At 45.0% G+C, this 16,595-nt stretch overlaps 1 protein-coding gene across 3 annotated transcripts in view; it reads left to right on the forward strand.

The window, feature by feature from the left end:
- Positions 1–16,595, forward strand: part of GSDME (gasdermin E) — a 199,647-nt gene that overhangs the window by 36,572 nt on the left and 146,480 nt on the right. For all 3 annotated transcript variants that reach the window (XR_012724556.1, XM_075316699.1, XM_075316698.1), the window contains exon 3: positions 11,240–11,432. Coding sequence is in view for 2 of the 3 variants with exons in the window: in XM_075316699.1 (XP_075172814.1) it covers positions 11,240–11,432 (193 nt within the window). In the remaining variant the exon portion in view is untranslated. The remainder of the gene's footprint in view (positions 1–11,239; positions 11,433–16,595) is intronic.

Consider the following 16,595-nt stretch of genomic DNA (forward strand, 5'->3'; position numbering starts at 1 on the left):
CGTCCCATACACGGTAAGTTTTTTAACTGCATGAGAGGACACACACAAGCTAGGGACCCCAACGTAGAGAAATACTTTGGCGTAGTGTTGGGGCTCTTCTGCATTGATCAATTCAGTAGCTAAATTTCTCTTTATTCATATATTCATGGCAGTAATGCAGGTTCCATTTTTCACATTTCATTCTTACAAATAGCTATTGAATTTTTCATGTCAGTATTCACACAGCAGTTTCTGCTATTCCATGTATTCCCCTTCCATAGTCACTGGTGTGCATACCTTATCTCCCCATACTCATAACCAATAGTCTATGCCAGAAGCATCTTACCTGGGCCAAGGAGAAAAAGAACTGGACTGTTGCTCAGTGGTCCAAGGTGTTGTTTTCATATGAAAGTAAATTTTGCATTTCATTTGGAAATCAAGGTCCCAGAGTCTGGAGGAAGAGTGGAGAGGCCACAATACAAGCTGCTTGAGGTCTAGTGTGAAGTGTCCACAATCAGTGATGGTTTGGGAGCCATGTCATCTGCTGGTGTAGGTCCACTGTGTTTTATCAAGACCAAAGTCAGCGCAGCCATCTACCAGGAAATGTTAGAGCACTTCATGCTTCCTTCTGCCGACAAATTTTTTGGAGATGGACATTACATTTTCCAGCAGAACTTGGCACCTGTCCACACTGCCAAAAGTACCAATACCTGGTTGAATAACCACAGTATCACTGTGCTTGATTGACCAGCAAAGTCACCTGACCCAAACCTCATAGAGAATCTATGTGGTTTTGTCAAGAGAAAGATGAGAGACACCAGACCCAACAATGCAGATGAGCTGAAGGCTGCTATCAAAGCAACCTGGGCTTCCATAACACCTCAGCAGTGCCACAGGCTGATCGCCTCCATGCCACGCTGCATTGATGCAGTAATTCATGCAAAAGGAGCCCTGACCAAGTATTGAGGCATTTACTGTACAGACTTTTCAGTAGGCGCCAACATTTCTGAGTTTGAAATCATTTTTTCAGTTGGTCTTGTATAGTATTCTAATTTTATGAGATAATGACTTTTGGGTTTTCATTGGCTGTAAGCCATATTCATCAACATTAATAGAAATATACACTTGAAATAGATCACTCTGTGTGTAATGTGTTTCCATTTTTGTATTAAATTACTGAAATAAATTAGCTTTTTGATGATATTCTAATTTATTGAGATGCACTTGTATTGTCATATTAAAGGAGTGGTCCAGCACCTAAAATGTATTTTCTAAATATCTATCTTTACTCCTTAATCACTTTTGTAGTTCTCTTTATTATACAATTCCCTACACTTCTCCCTATCTAGCTAAACCGTAAATGTGTTTATTTTTGTTTTAACTACACTTCCTTAGGAGTTTTAAATGTGACGTCACAGGAGGCTGGGGCTGCACTCACTCCCTCCAGCACCTATCTCCCCACCTGGAACAGGACATCACCAGGCAGCGGTGCTGCTGTGACTTCCTAGGTTGTTGCAACACTGCTACCTATTCTGCGGAATTTGAGTGCAGGCAGCACCGCCTTTCTGCTCCTATCGCCTCCGCCTTTGCTTCTGTAAAAGATTATATTGTCAGTGGGCAGAAATAGAAGCAGTGAGTGACACCCGCGCTGATCCCCCAGCATCTAGCACCGCCCTCAAATGAATCATCATCAAGGGATGGCCTTGATGTCACTCACTGCTTTTAGCACCACAGGCAAACGAATCGTCATCATTATAGCCAGTATACGCGCATCCAGATCTTCTCTTCTATGGAGGACTACTTACAATTGTCACCATCTAGAGTCACCAAGCTTGTAGACAGTTATGAGCCACACATTATAGGACTGGGAGCCACATGTGGATCCCGAACTACACGTTGGGGACCTTTGATATAGATAGATAATCTCAATTCACCCATGAAGGGTTTAGGTGGGAATACCTCTTTAACGTTGTTAAAGTTACATTTTTCAACATTCTAACAAATCAGGGAAAGTATTAATTAAAGCGGTTGTACCATTTCATAAAAGTTTTTTCTTATAGGATATAAAGAAAAATAATCCAGCGTCCGTTCTTCGAAAATCAGTTTTATTCCATTTTCCTTTTAAAAAAAACACAAGTACTGGTGCATGATCGATAAAATAAAAAACAAACATTCCCGAGAAGCCTAGACTCTGTGTACACACATTTGACTCTAGGCTTCTTGGGAATGTTTGTTTTTTTATATTATCGATCATGCACCAGTACTTGTGTTTTTTTTTAAAAGGAAAATGGAATCAAATTGATTTTAGAGGAACGGACACTGGATTATTTTTCTTTATATCCTATTGTGCTGGAGTCTCACTGGATCCATGACGGCTGTTCTTCTAAGGGACTGGTGAACTGACAAACCCTATCTTTCATAATTTTTTTCTTATAGGTTTGGTTAATAGTATTAAACAAACAAAGAAACTGGAGTATTTCTCACTCTTCCCAGGTCCAGCGCTGTCTCACTGCCCCGCCCACCTTTTTGTCTGCAGCAATGACATCACATCTGACAGTGCTGTGGCCAATCGCAGAGCTCAGTGACTCCGCCCATGTAGATGGTAAAGGCTCAGTGATTGGCTATATGTACAGAAGAGCTCTCTCTGCATCTGATGAGCTGTTATAGTAATCATAGATGTCAACTTGACTTTTTTTTATTTTTTTATTTTTTTTGTAGTTTATCAAAAAATCACAGACCATTTTTTACGGGCACCATAACAAACCATTATGGTTAGAAGTGATACATGTCTACAGCCCGTAATTCTGATATGAAGACATCAGCTGTATTCACTGTAAACTGTAAAAAGATGATAATTGTAGTGAAAATAATCTGTAAAAGTTTCTTCATCTTCAAAAAAGTCATGGATGCCTTATATTTCCTTTATGGGCAGAGCAAATAAGGTCCCCATTTTTACAGACTGTCGTGGCATTTCTGGATAATTGGCGGCAGCCCATATGGAAATCAGAGTTCTAACAATAGACTGCTATCCTGCTATATACCAAAGCTGACTAATCCTTGACAGAACCTGCAAGATCCTGTTAGTGTAAGGCTACGTTCACTGTAGGTTTTTTTTCCCTATCGATTTTGGAGTAGGTCCTAAAAACACTGGTAATAGCGCTCCCAAAGAATCTTCCTATTAATTTCTATGGGAAAACGACTTGCTATTCATAGGGTTCTGAGCGTCTTTTAGGCTGCTTTCACACATCCGGTTTTTGCAGTGCGGCTCAATCCAGCTCAAAAACCTATGCAACGGATGCGGGGAAAAAAACGGATCCGTTGCATAAGTTTTTCCTTGCGGCCCGTCCATTTTTTGACGGATGCGGCTTGATACTGAGCATGCGCAGTGCAAAAAAGCGCGACCGGATGCGGTTTTTGCCGCAGGACGCCGCATCCGGCGTCCATAGGCTTGCATTGTAAATCGCACCGCATCGCGCCAGGACCGGCGCGATGTGGTTTTTTCACCGCACCACAAAACGTGCAGGGCAACGTTCCATCCGGCTGCCGCATGGGCACAATACGGCGCTAATGCAAGTCTATGCGGGAAAAAACGCAACCGGTGGCAAAAAAAAAGGTTGCGTTTTTTCTGCAGTGCGCCGTATTGTGCAGCTCAGCAAAAAAAGGATGTGTGAAAGCAGCCTTAAACACTTCCTAAGATTAGATTAAAAAGAAAAACCGTATGCGGTGTCGTCTGGGCGCTGTAATGGAGGAGACAAGACTTTCCAGGAAGATTGATAATTTAATAAACTACGCGTTTCAAGAACGGTACGTCCTCTTCATCAGGTACAATACAAACAGGATGTCAGTCCAGAAAAATATTACCTTGCTCCTCCATTACAGCACTCAGACGACACCGCATACATTTTTTCTTTTTATCCAATTTTATGGTCACCTCCTTACTGAGTGCATCTAGAGCTTGGTATCGGAGCAGCAGTAATCGAGTGGAGACTATCCTACTTCCAGTGTTGTATCTGTTCAGTACAACCATCCAAGGTGAGCACTACTCACATGTTTCTTCTCTGACTGGCTTAACTGATCCACAAATGAAGCACTTTCTTTATTTTATTTTTTTATTTATGTCGGTCCACTTTTTAAATACATTCAAAAACTCCAAACATGAGTGATATGATCATCCTTTGGGCATTTTCCCTTAAGATGACCCTCAATACTTTACAACTGTAAGTCAGTGGAAGTGTCGTGGGCGGCAGGGCGCTGCGCTCGCTAACGCTCGGGTCCGGCGCTGCTGCTCAGTGGCTCGAGCGGTGGGCCGGATCCGGGGACTCGAGCGGCGCTCCTCGCCCGTGAGTGAAAAGGGGGTGGTTTGGTTTGGGGATTTTGTCCGTGACGCCACCCACGGTTGTGGTGAAGTTGCTCCTGGGAAACCCCGGAGGTTCCCGTCGCTGACGGATTTGACCGGTTTAACGGCGACTCCAAGCCTGGTCGGGGTCCGTAGGCCCTGCCGAATGGTGCTGGCTTCTCTTCGCTCCCCGGTCCGGTAACGGCGGGCCACCGTCCGTCCCCGGTCCTTACGGTTGTGCGTCAATCGGCCTCGCCTGCAGACGGTCACCACCGTCTGCCAACCTTGCTCTTAGGTGCCCGGGCCACGTACCCGGACACGGTCAGTCTGCTCTTTCTCCTCAACTACCACTTCTTGCTCCTTCACTTTCCCTCTCCTAACTACACTCCGACTTCCTTTCCCGCCTCCAGGACTGTGAACTCCTCAGTGGGTGGGGCCAACCGCCTGGCTCCACCCCACCTGGTGTGGACATCAGCCCCTGGAGGGAGGCAACAAGGATTTGTGTGTGACTGATGTGCCTAACCGGGGTGTGGGGTGTCCAGGGCGCCACATTCCCCCTTGGTTAAACGCAGACCGTCCGCGGGCTGCCCGTCCATCACCGGTTTTATTTTGTAACTGTAGAAAAAGGGGAAAACATATAAAACATTCAACATAAGCATGTTATAACTCTTCCCTTAACGGGAGGCACTTCCTTTAACGTTACTAAAATACATTTTTATTAACGGTACACGGCTTCCGCTCTCTCCCGCCCAAACAACCTGGCCCTGATGCTGCCCCTAAGAAGTGGGCAGCACCTCTTGCCCCAGTCCATTACCAAGCTGCCCGAGCGGGTACGGTCCCTTTCAGGGGACCCACGTCCATGGGGGACCCCTGACCCCCGGAGGATGGCCACCGGCCCAGGTGGTGGCCGGGCCCCAGCCTACTCCACTGCGGGCCCTTCCTCCAATCTGCCTCTCCGGAGGTGGTAACGGATGTATGCTAACAATTATTTACATGCCACAAGTTCGTGGTTGCCCTGCAAGTTCTCGGGCGTGTCCGTAAGTAGTTCCTTACGCAAACGGTGCAAAGGGTCCCTTCAGGGACAACTTGCCGGCAACGGCCAGTTCAATCACAGTTGCAAATCAGATAACATCTTCGGCTGATTTAATCTTATCATTCGGTTACTTAACGGTACTGGTGGTCCTAACGGGGACAACTTGCGGCGGAGGGACCGCTGACATCACTGCTCACTTTCATCCCCTTCACCCGCCCTCGGGTAGAAGAACACGGGTACCAGCCCCTCCAGCACATGGCAGGCGCGACGGGGAAGGGCCGCCCGGTATCCATTATTTCCGCTCCGTCGGATGTAAGTGGCCTCCATGTCATACAAGGCGACGACTCCTTCGTCCTCCGAGACAGGTTCGGTGTCAGGCCCGGAGTCACTATCGTCTGTTCCTGCGCCAGGCGGGTTGCCGCCAGCTGCCGCAGTCTCCGGGCTCGCTACTCCTTCTGCTGCCGCTACAGGGGGCCGCAAGCCAGATGGACCAGCAGCGGCGGGGTGCGCAGGCAGGGAAGACGAGGGCAGTATGGGGGCCAGGGGCAGACCGGGTCCTTCAGCCGCAGCGGCCGGTCCCTCAGGGACACAGGGGCGTGGGTCACTCACCAGCTCCTCCATCATAGCCTCCATCCCGTACACCCGGGCGACCACAGCCACCTCCTTCACCTCCGCGGTCCACTGCTCCATCAGAAGGCAGATCTGCCTCTCGTAGCGCCGGCAGATCCCCGCAGTTCGGGCCCTAAGCCAGGCCGCTGTTCCGGGCACCGGCTCCGTCTCTGCGTAGCTGGATGGGGCGGACATGTTGGCAGCGGTACCTTCCAGGAACCAAAGATGGCCGCAGAGTCCTGGCGTCCCTGCTTTTATAGACGTGTCCTACATGCGGCCAGACGCCTCCATCCACCCTTGGTTTCTTTCCGGCACCTCCTCTTCAGGGGTGGAGCCTCGGCTTTTGCGCCTCCACTGCTCGGGAAGACGCTCGAGCGGGGAACTTTTCGTGCCCAAGATGGCGGCTTCTGAAAATTTTCGGCCGGACACCTCCGGCGGGACACAAGGCGCACTTCTACTGGTAAGTAGAGGGGTCCGATCCTGTTTGTGACGCAAGTTGTCGCGGGCGGCGGGGCGCTGCGCTCGCTAACGCTCGGGTCCGGTGCTGCTGCTGCTGCTCGGTGGCTCGAGCGGTGGGCTGGATCCGGGGACTCGAGCGGCGCTCCTCGCCCGTGAGTGAAAAGGAGGTGGTTTGGTTTGGGGATTTTGTCCGTAACGCCACCCACGGTTGTGGTGAAGTTGGGACACCACCGCTGCTCTGGATGGGGATCCCGGGAGCGATGACAGGGAGCAGCTGAGATGTTTCTCTCCCCTCCGTGGGTAGGGGGGTTTTGGGGGTCCCGGGGCCCGGTGATGGTGACTGTAAGATGGATGGCGGGGTTTGGTGAGGTGCAGGGTCGCGGGAAGGCAGCGCAGTGCCAGGCGGCACGGTAGTACTCACTCGGCCAATGACGCAGACGGAGTCTCTGATAAAACAAACGGCTGGATGGACGGGTCCCGCAGCCGGCTGCGATGGTCACTCCCGGTAGGTTGGCGGTGACTGTCTCTCCCTGCACCTGTAATGTGTCTTCGGCTCCGATGGCTTCCCACCGGTAACCCGCTCCCCAGCGGTGTATTTGCAAGAGGAGCCCCTTTTTGCTCGCAGGCTCTGGCCCTGGGAACTCTAGCTGTGGCGGTAGCTGTATTTCCCTTCACGGTTGAGCGGTTGCCTTCAGTCGGGTCTTTGCTGCTGGGAAACCCCGGAGGTTCCCGTCGCTGACGGATTTGACCGGTTTAACGGCGAATCCAAGCCTAGTCGGGGTCCGTAGGCCCTGCCGAATGGTGCTGGCTTCTCTTCGCTCCCCGGTCCGGTAACGGCACCGGCGGGCCACCGCCCGTCCCCGGTCCTTACGGTTGTGCGTCAATCGGCCTCGCCTGCAGACGGTCACCACCGTCTGCCAACCTTGCTCTTAGGTGCCCGGGCCACGTACCCGGACACGGTCAGTCTGCTCTTTCTCCTCAACTACCACTTCTTGCTCCTTCACTTTCCCTCTCCTAACTACACTCCGACTTCCTTTCCCGCCTCCAGGACTGTGAACTCCTCAGTGGGTGGGGCCAACCGCCTGGCTCCACCCCACCTGGTGTGGACATCAGCCCCTGGAGGGAGGCAACAAGGATTTGTGTGTGACTGATGTGCCTAACCGGGGTGTGGGGTGTGTTGTTGCAGTACCTGTGACGTCCTGGCTTGTCCAGGGCGCCACAGAAGGGCTTCAAAATCATCTGTTAAAGGCCTGGGCATGTTTTTGAGCATTTTCCCCCTAAATACCTATCTATTTAGTGCCATAATCTAAATTATTACTAATATACTTGAATTAAAATCGTCTAACTACACCATCTAACTGTTTTTCTATTATTTTTTCTACTTCATCTTTTTGATAACGCTTTGTTTGAGAAACCCATCGCATGTTGGGATACTCAAATGAAGCATCACCTGGAGTCAGAGGTTTCAGTCACTGGCACAGGCTTTGCCCCCTTCCTGAAGCTAAGGTTTCATCAGTGATGCTCGGCCCCTGAGCAATGTGCTCAATGACAGCGCACTTTCTGTTGCCAACTCAGATCAATAGTAACGAGCAGGAGAGTGCGTTGTTAGAATACCTGGCGCACAGAAACCAGTGACATCACTTGTGGGGGTGAGGCTGGTCTCTGCCCACTGGGTATTCTGACAATACTGCTCATTACTACTGATCTGATTCGGCAACAGAGCATGAGCTGTCATTGTGTACATCACATGATGCACAGCATACGGGGACTAGCCCAGCCCCTGAAACAAGCGCCACTGATGATGCATCATTTCCTTGAGCAGTAACCGCGACTTTTTGCCCCTGATGATGCTTTGTTTTTAGTATCCCAGCTTGCACTGGATTCTCAAATGAAGCATCATCAAAACGGAAAAGAAAATGTAATAAATTAGAAAAGCAGCTAGATAATGTAGATGGGGACAGTATGGAATTTTTAATTCAAGTATATTAGAAAATCGTTAAGTTTTGCTTCAAGTTTAGTTTTAATTCAAGCATATTAGAAAATTTAGTTTTGCACTAATTAGATCAGGTTTTAGGAGGAAAATTGCCTTGGACTTCAGACCACACCTTTTTAAATAATTTCGAAAACATAAAAAAATCGCCTAAAAAAATGCTATAAAAAACTTTTATAGATCACCCCAACAGGAAATGTTAACACAATGTTAAGGGAAACACTTCAGGATAAAAAAAACACTGAAGTTGCCAGAGATGAGAGAAATTCATGAATCACCTTGTGCTTGAAGAACAGATGATTTTGGTTGCAAGTAAAAAACATAGTGTGAACATACCTTAACATTGACAGACTGAGATAATTAACTGCAATATGTTAGTAGGGCAAATGTCAGTGAACTCCCCTCCCAGCATACTAGGGCATCCTGTATTATCCACGCAATCAAAGGATCACATGACTGACAATTTACAGTTTGTAAGATAAGAAATATAAATGCTTAAAAACAATTTTTTAAAAACAAAAGTATACCTGCCCCAGCAAAAGAATCCTAGTTTCCATATTAAAATGGTTGAATTTGGAAATAATACATGCTCCACAGAAAAAGACATGACTATAATTGCCGCCTTCATAATAAACTTACTATAAAACGATATAAATTTTAACCCCACAAGGTGAACGCTGTACAACAGAGGTATCAAACTCGGCTGGGTATATCGGTCGCATATAGAAAAAATAATAATTTGTGGGGCCGCAATCTTTGCAGGACAAAATGGCATTTTTACTGATCCTATATACTTTTTTTTTCTAGGCACCTTTTGGATTACTTTTTTTGTACAGTTTTAGCTTAATTTTTTTAAATTGCATTCATCATATGGGTTATGGGGCGGTTTTATAGCTTGGGTCATTACGGATGTGGCGATAACAAACAGGCACTTGTTTTGTTTATTTTAATTTATATATAAAAAAGCATTTTTAATGGTAAAAATATATACTTTATTTTGATTTATATATTTTTTACATTTTATTCCTTGCTTGTAGGTAATATCATCTTCTAGGTAGCACCATATAGTAATTTTAGCCAACATTCTGTAGTAATGAGCCAATCATTGTCCTCATTCTGTAGTCACCATTCTGTAGTAATGGGCTCATCCTTGTCCCTATCCTGTAGTAATGTGCCCATCTTTATCCCCATCCTGTGGTAATGTGCCCATCTTTATCCCCATCCTGTGGTAATGTGCCCATCCTGGTCCCCACTCTGTAGTATTGTGCCCATCCTTATATTTCTTCCTGTAGTAATTTGCCCATCCTAGTCCCCACCCTGTAGTAATGTGCCCATCCTATAGTAATGTGCCCATTCTAGTGCCCACCCTGTAGTAATATTCCCATCCTTGTCTACAACCTGTGGTGGTGTGCCCCATTCTGGTCCCACCCTGTTGTAATGTCCCCTTCTTGCAGCAATGTGCCATCCTGTAGTAATTTCTCCTATTGTGTCGCTCTTCACATACACATTAAAAAGAAAATTCTCCTCTGTTCCTTCAGTGTTCTCTTTTCTGCATCTTGCGGCCTGCAGGCACGTAGACTCTTTGACTTTTTCAGCTGGTTCTGGGGCTGCTGCTGTCAGCGCTTTACTTCAGGTAAATGTATTGTCAGCGCCTCGCAGAGAAATTTCTGCAGCTATACCAGTAGGAACTGCAGGCCAATCAGACCCCAGCAGCTGGCCTCGACATACCTTGTCAGCTGCTGACCTCTGATTGGCTGGCTGCTGCCATTGAACTAGCTGAGCAGAAAGCTTCTCTGCGCGCCGCCGCCAATACATTTAACTGAAAGAAGACGCTGACAGCGGCGGCCCCTGTATGGGCCATGATTGTCATGGGGTCCATGTGCCTGCGGGCTGTAAGAAGCAGCCTCAGGGGGCCGCATGCGGGCCACATGTTTCAGACCCTTGCTGTACAGGATATCAAAGACATTGCCAGAATTACTGGTTTTGGATGACACACCTCATAGAAACTAAAATAAAAATTGTTCAAAAAGTTGTATGTTTCCCAAATAATACCAATAAAAAATAGAAAAGTGAAAAAGTTATGAGTTTTAGAATATGACTGCTAAAAAAATACAAAGCTTTCTTTAAAAACTGATTTAGAAGTAAAAATTATAATAAAAGTATAAAAATTGGATTTCACTGTAATCATATCAAACTATACCATTATTTATCCTGCACAGTGATGTATATGGGGAGGCATACACCAGGACATAGTTGTGACAAATAGCCTGGACGGAGAGCTGTAATGTGAGCATAGAGCATAAGGCTATGTTCGCACATTGCATTTTTTAGCGTTTTATTCTGCAGGCTGCTTTTTTTTTTTTACTTCTTTTTTTTTGCTGCAGTTTATAGGTGTTATTTGTCTACAATACATGTTCAACTATGCACCAGAAATGCATAGTTGCATTTTTTGCAGCATTTTTGCACTTCCTTATTGCGTTATATGGTGAAGAAATGCTGAAAAAAGGCTGAAATAATTGAAATGCTGCATATTTAAAATCCAGCAGTTTTCCACTTCACTCAGGGAAAAAGAGCAGTTGTGTGCATGAGATTTCTGCAATCTCATAGCTTTTGCTTTTACTGTAGAGAGCATCCTTTTTCCATGAAAAAGGCAGTAAAAAAAAACACTGCAAAAAAAGCAGCATGTGAACATTACATAACTCTCTTCAGGTCGCAGGAAAAAGCAGCAGATATACTGCCATATTGAGTTGTACCCTCCACCAATAAGTCCTTTAGGCGGCTTTCTTTTGTGTTCTGACTTTTTTCGTACCTACTTCTTTGTATTCTCTTCTAGTTGTAGTTGAATCGGAATTTGTGAAATATGAAGGAAAATCTGATGACGTCATCCAGGGTAATATCGACGCTGATTTTGTCGCAATTCATGGCAATGTCGCTGCAACCGAAAAAGTGGAAAGCCAGTCTTCTTTTGGAACCCTAAGAAAGCAAGAACTTGACATGCAACATCTGATGAAGGACGTACAAGACCGGTAAGAAGCATTACACCTGATATATGGGGAAAATGTCTTTTATTTGTACAGTATCTGAAATGTTTTTATCATTTACACTTGATGTAACAATATAAAAAGAAATTAGATTACTCCATATTCAAGTGCTTTAATCCAGCCATTACCAGGAGCTGAGCTTTCTCAGTACATGGCAGGTGCTGTCTGTGTTATACAGCTGGCACCCATCTTCTATAGCAGAGATCAGAGCCAGGAGCTGAGCTTTCTCAGTTCATGGCAGGTGCTGGCTGTGTTATACAGCTGGCACCCATCTTTTATAGCAGAGATCAGAGCCAGCAGCTGAGCTTTCTCAGTTCATGGCAGGTGCTGGCTGTGTTATACAGCTGGCACCCATCTTTTATAGCAGAGATCAGAGCCAGCAGCTGAGCTTTCTCAGTTCATGGCAGGTGCTGGCTGTGTTATACAGCTGGCACCCATCTTGTATAGCAGATAACAGAGCCAGTTACAATTACCAATGTTTAAAACATAACTGTTTTAATTTTTATTTAATGAATCAATAGTACATATAAAATAAGAAACTTTATAATATATCTTATCAGACAAATCTGCATCTTTCTCTGCCAGAATTGATCAGTCATTATCAAAATTCCCAGTTCTGAGGTAAGCTGTTACTGATGAGATTCTATGTAGATCGGGAAAAAAACCCGAGTAGGGGCGGAGCTCTTCCTCAGCCCTTCCCTCTAGCCTCTCTCTCTGTCCTCATAGAATCTCATCAGCACCAACTGCCATTTCCTATCTCGGTGTAGTATTGATATATGAAATTAAAATTAAAATGAGTTTCGCTTAGGTGCTGTTTTCAATTTCTCACAACTTCTTTTAAGCGGTGCAATAATGGTGTGTGTGTGTGTGTGTAATACATCACCAAATCCTTTTTTTGCTACATGATTGTGTGGGGATAACTATATTTCCTGGAAGCTGTTTTGTGCTATGAACCAAGGATGAGGCTTTGGTAAAGATAAAGTCCACAGCAGGGGCTCAGGGCCATAACTACAATAGGTGCAGGTGTTTCAATTGCACTTGAGCCCTGGAGTCTAGGGGGGCCCAAAAGTCATTTTGGCCTATATCCAAAGACCAATGCTATTAAAGATTTCTAATAATTGGAGGTGCCTTTGCAGCTTTTGAATTGGGGCCCATGAGCTTCAAGTTAGCCACTGGTGCACAGTCAGCTAGTTGGCCATTGTTGAGGGGAGTATATGGATAGGAAAAATTTGCTATCATTAGAAAGAGGTTGCCACTATTTTAACATTGATGGCCTATCCGTGTATTAGGTCATCAATGACTGATCGGCCGTAGTCCAACACCCAGCACCCTCATCGACCAGCTGTTGTCAGTGCAGCCTGCGGCAGAAAGCATCCAGAAATGCTCAGTTCCGGAGCTACCCCGGCAACTGATCGCGGCCAGGTACTGCACGTCTGCGCCTCCCTTTCAAATCAATGAGTCGGATGTGAAGTATTCAGCCAAAGCTACTATCAGAAGATGGGGCTCATCCGGAACTGAGCATATCCAGCTTCGTGCTGCTGACACAGAGATCAGCTGATCGATGGAGGTGTCGGACTCCAGCCAATCAGACATTGATGACCGATCTTAAGGATAGGCCATCAGTATTAAAGTAGTGGACAACCTCTTTAAATTTGTGTGTAAAGGTCGCTTCATTCAGAGATCTGTTATTTTTTCACGTGCTCAAAAAATGGCTCAAGGATATTCAGTGTTTTGGATTTGTTCTTCATCAGTATTTGATCACCGTTTAAGTTTTTATCATCATTGTTTCACCAGTTGATTTTCATGTATGAAAAAATAAATGTAATCAGCCATCATGTGCCCTTAACAGCCACGGGTGGATTGGAGGGCCGCCCCTGGCTATAAACCAGTTAAATGTCGCTGTTAATCCCTGACAGGGGCATTTAACATGCGCCAGCAGGGGGCGCATCATTCCATGTGATTATCAGAACGTCTGTGATGTGATCGCGGACGCCGATGGGTTGCCATGACATTCAGGGTTCTGCTGAAGAAGACCCCAGTGACTGTCATTACGATCCTCCTATGAAAGCCATCTCGGAGCTAGCGTTCATAAGAGATCATGATTTTAGCTCTTTATCTCTACATAGCGCAGATGTACTGCTATGAATAGCACAAGCAACAAGCTGATCGCAGCTTCAAGTCTCCTAAGAGGACTGTTGAATACGGTCAAAAAAAAGAACAAATGTTTTTAAAAAAATTTTTTTACAAAAACCCCAGAAAAGTTCAAATCATTCCCTTTTTACCGCATTACAAATAAAAACAAAATAAAAAATACACATAATAAGTGATCAAAACATCTTAGCTACCCTAAAATAGTATGTGTAAAAACAATGTCTTAAAACATTCTCTCTGTCATTATTCTGGCATTTGGCAAATCTAAATAATTTTGGTTAGTAATTGACCTAAAACTGGAAAGGTTTATTCTGATTTCATGTCAGATAATGAGAAAAACATGCAAATGTGTCTTTATAGATAGTGTGTGTAAACTTCTGGTTTGAACTGTACCTATGTATACAGCAGGTAAACTAAGCATTCAATATGTCACCAATTTGCTATGTAAATATATTGCTATAGATGCTATTGAAATTAATTTCTCACTCAATGACAGTAACAACTCATCCAATCCATAGAGGCAAAGAAATCAAACCTTAAATGTAGTGATGTGTAATAATGAGAAATTACTTCGGGAAAAAGTATTGAAGACGCTTACTGAAATTTATTTAATACTTTGTACAAAAGCCTTTTTCGTAATGACAACTGAAAAACGCCTCCTGTGTGGAGAAACTAGTTGCATACATTGCTCAACTGTGATTTTGGCCCATTCTTTCATACGAAAACTCTTCAAATCCTGAAGGTTTCGTCAACTCCTTCTATGAACTCTGAGCGTCAGTTACTTCCATAAATTTTCTATGGGACAGGTGATTTACTGGGCCATTCTAGAAGCTTTATTTTCTGTCTCTGAAACAAACTGAGAGTTCCCCTGGCTGAGTGTTTGGGATCATTGTCATGCTGAAATATCCACCCTCCATCTTCATCATCCTGGTATGACGCTACTCACAGGCTAGTTTTTATGTTGGGTAGTGAAGAGATTTAAGGTCAGAAACCAGGAGGGCTCGTAATAACCAAAGTGGTAGGACAGAAGCATACTCGGGTAAGGGTCCAAGGTCAAAATTCCAGGAAGGTAGCGGATAAAGACAAAGGGACTAGGCAAATGGGTAGTCAGGAGACAGATCAAAGGTCTCGTAACAACTGATCAGAAACTAAGCACAGTAACAAAGAACGCAAACACCACTGAGTGTAAAGCTGCAAATTGCAGTAACCTGGAGAAGCCCAGCAGCACTAGCCCGTGATAAAACTGCAGGGCAATCCTCAATTTACATGTAAATGACCCAGCCCGCTCCAGTCCCAGATTGGGCAGCATTACTTGCTCTCAGAATCTTGACAGCCGAGCACACCCCTGCCATCTATTGGGCAGATGTGCTCTCAGTCACAGTGTCCTTGTAACACAGTGAGTGGCTGATTTGTGGCAGTTCCCCTCTTTTAGGGGGGCCACAGGACCGCCATGTTTCCCAGGAAGCCTTGAATGGAAGGTCCTGACCAAATGATTGGCCTTCACATCTCGGCTTTAAGCCAAGATTTCTACTTAGGTCCAGATTCCCTTCAATGGACAAGATACTAAAGGGAATTTCGGAACCTCAAGAATCCACAATCCTTTGTACATCATACTCTAGAACTCATTGCCTTACAATGGAGGAGACGAGGGAGATACTACCAAAGGAGCAAATTCCTTTAATGGAGATCTATGGAAAATGTTAGGTATGTGTAGAGAAGGGGGAAATTTTAAACCAAAAAGCAACCAGATTGACCAGTTCTGAAATCACTTAGGGATCAATCAACGTTGGACCCATCTTTGCCAATGGTACTTTAAGTTCAATGTTCTTGGATAACAACCAAATCTTATCACCAACTTTAACCCCAGAACGCGCAAGCATAGAAATCTAACATGGAAAACAAGTAACCTAGCAGGCCTGTGTGGCCCCAGGTATGCGTTCTAGGGTTAAAGGCAGAACCAGTTGAACGTTTTCAGCCTTTCATTTTTGGCAAATCTGAACAGCCCCAATATACTATTGAACCTCCCTTCAGACATCACTCTTTCTTTAAGGAGATCTCCACCCCTAGACATTCAGAACTAAGCCTAGAAAATTCAACAAAATGAAGATGAAAACCATAATTATAAAAGAACAGCGAGGTTCCAGTGGACTGATTGACCTAACTGTTAAAGGAAACTCAGAAAGAGGTAGAAATGGAGACCAGTCTTCCTGCTGAGTCGCAATAAAACACCTAAAAATTATCTCCAAAGATTGATTTCTCCCTTCTGTTGGTTTGAGGGTGGTAGGAAGCTGAAAATGACAAGTCAATTCACAGTTTCTTACAAATGGCTCTCCAGAATTTGGAGACAAATTGCACTCCCCTATCCGACACAATGTTAAGATGAATTAAATTCAGTCTTACAACATAACAAATAAACAACCTGGAGAGTGTCTTTGTATTAGGTAACCCTAACAAAAGAATAAAGTGAGTCTGCTTATTGAATTAGTCAACTACCACTCAAATATCTGTTTTTGTCTCATACAGAGGCAAATCTATTATAAAATGCAAGGACAGATGAGTTCATAGCCTTTCTGGAATTAGCAACGGAGCCAGTTCCCCAGCCGGTTGATTACAACAGACTTTAGCGCATGCACAAACTTCACAAGTGGATACAAAATCTTTAATGTCATTATCCATAGACGACCACTAAAAGAGCCTGCAATAGATCTCTGCATCGCCTTCACCCCCAGATGTCCACTCAAGATGGAATCATAAAGCTCTTGATATAGACGCAACCTTAGGTACACCGATACAAATATTTTGGACCCTGCAGTGACTGGCCTTTACGGATCTCTGCCTCCAACTCCAAAGACACCGCAGAAATCACAATGCTCTTAGGGAGGATAGTGGTTCTTCTGGAGAAACTGAAATAAAACTGTGTGATAATGTGTCTTGGACACTGGCCTGAAGGTGATAGTCCTTGTTTTTTACAAGATTCAAGTTTTCTATCTGGCCTGT

The sequence above is a fragment of the Anomaloglossus baeobatrachus genome, chromosome 6 (genome assembly GCF_048569485.1).
Source record: "Anomaloglossus baeobatrachus isolate aAnoBae1 chromosome 6, aAnoBae1.hap1, whole genome shotgun sequence".
NCBI classification, from domain to species: domain Eukaryota; kingdom Metazoa; phylum Chordata; class Amphibia; order Anura; family Aromobatidae; genus Anomaloglossus; species Anomaloglossus baeobatrachus.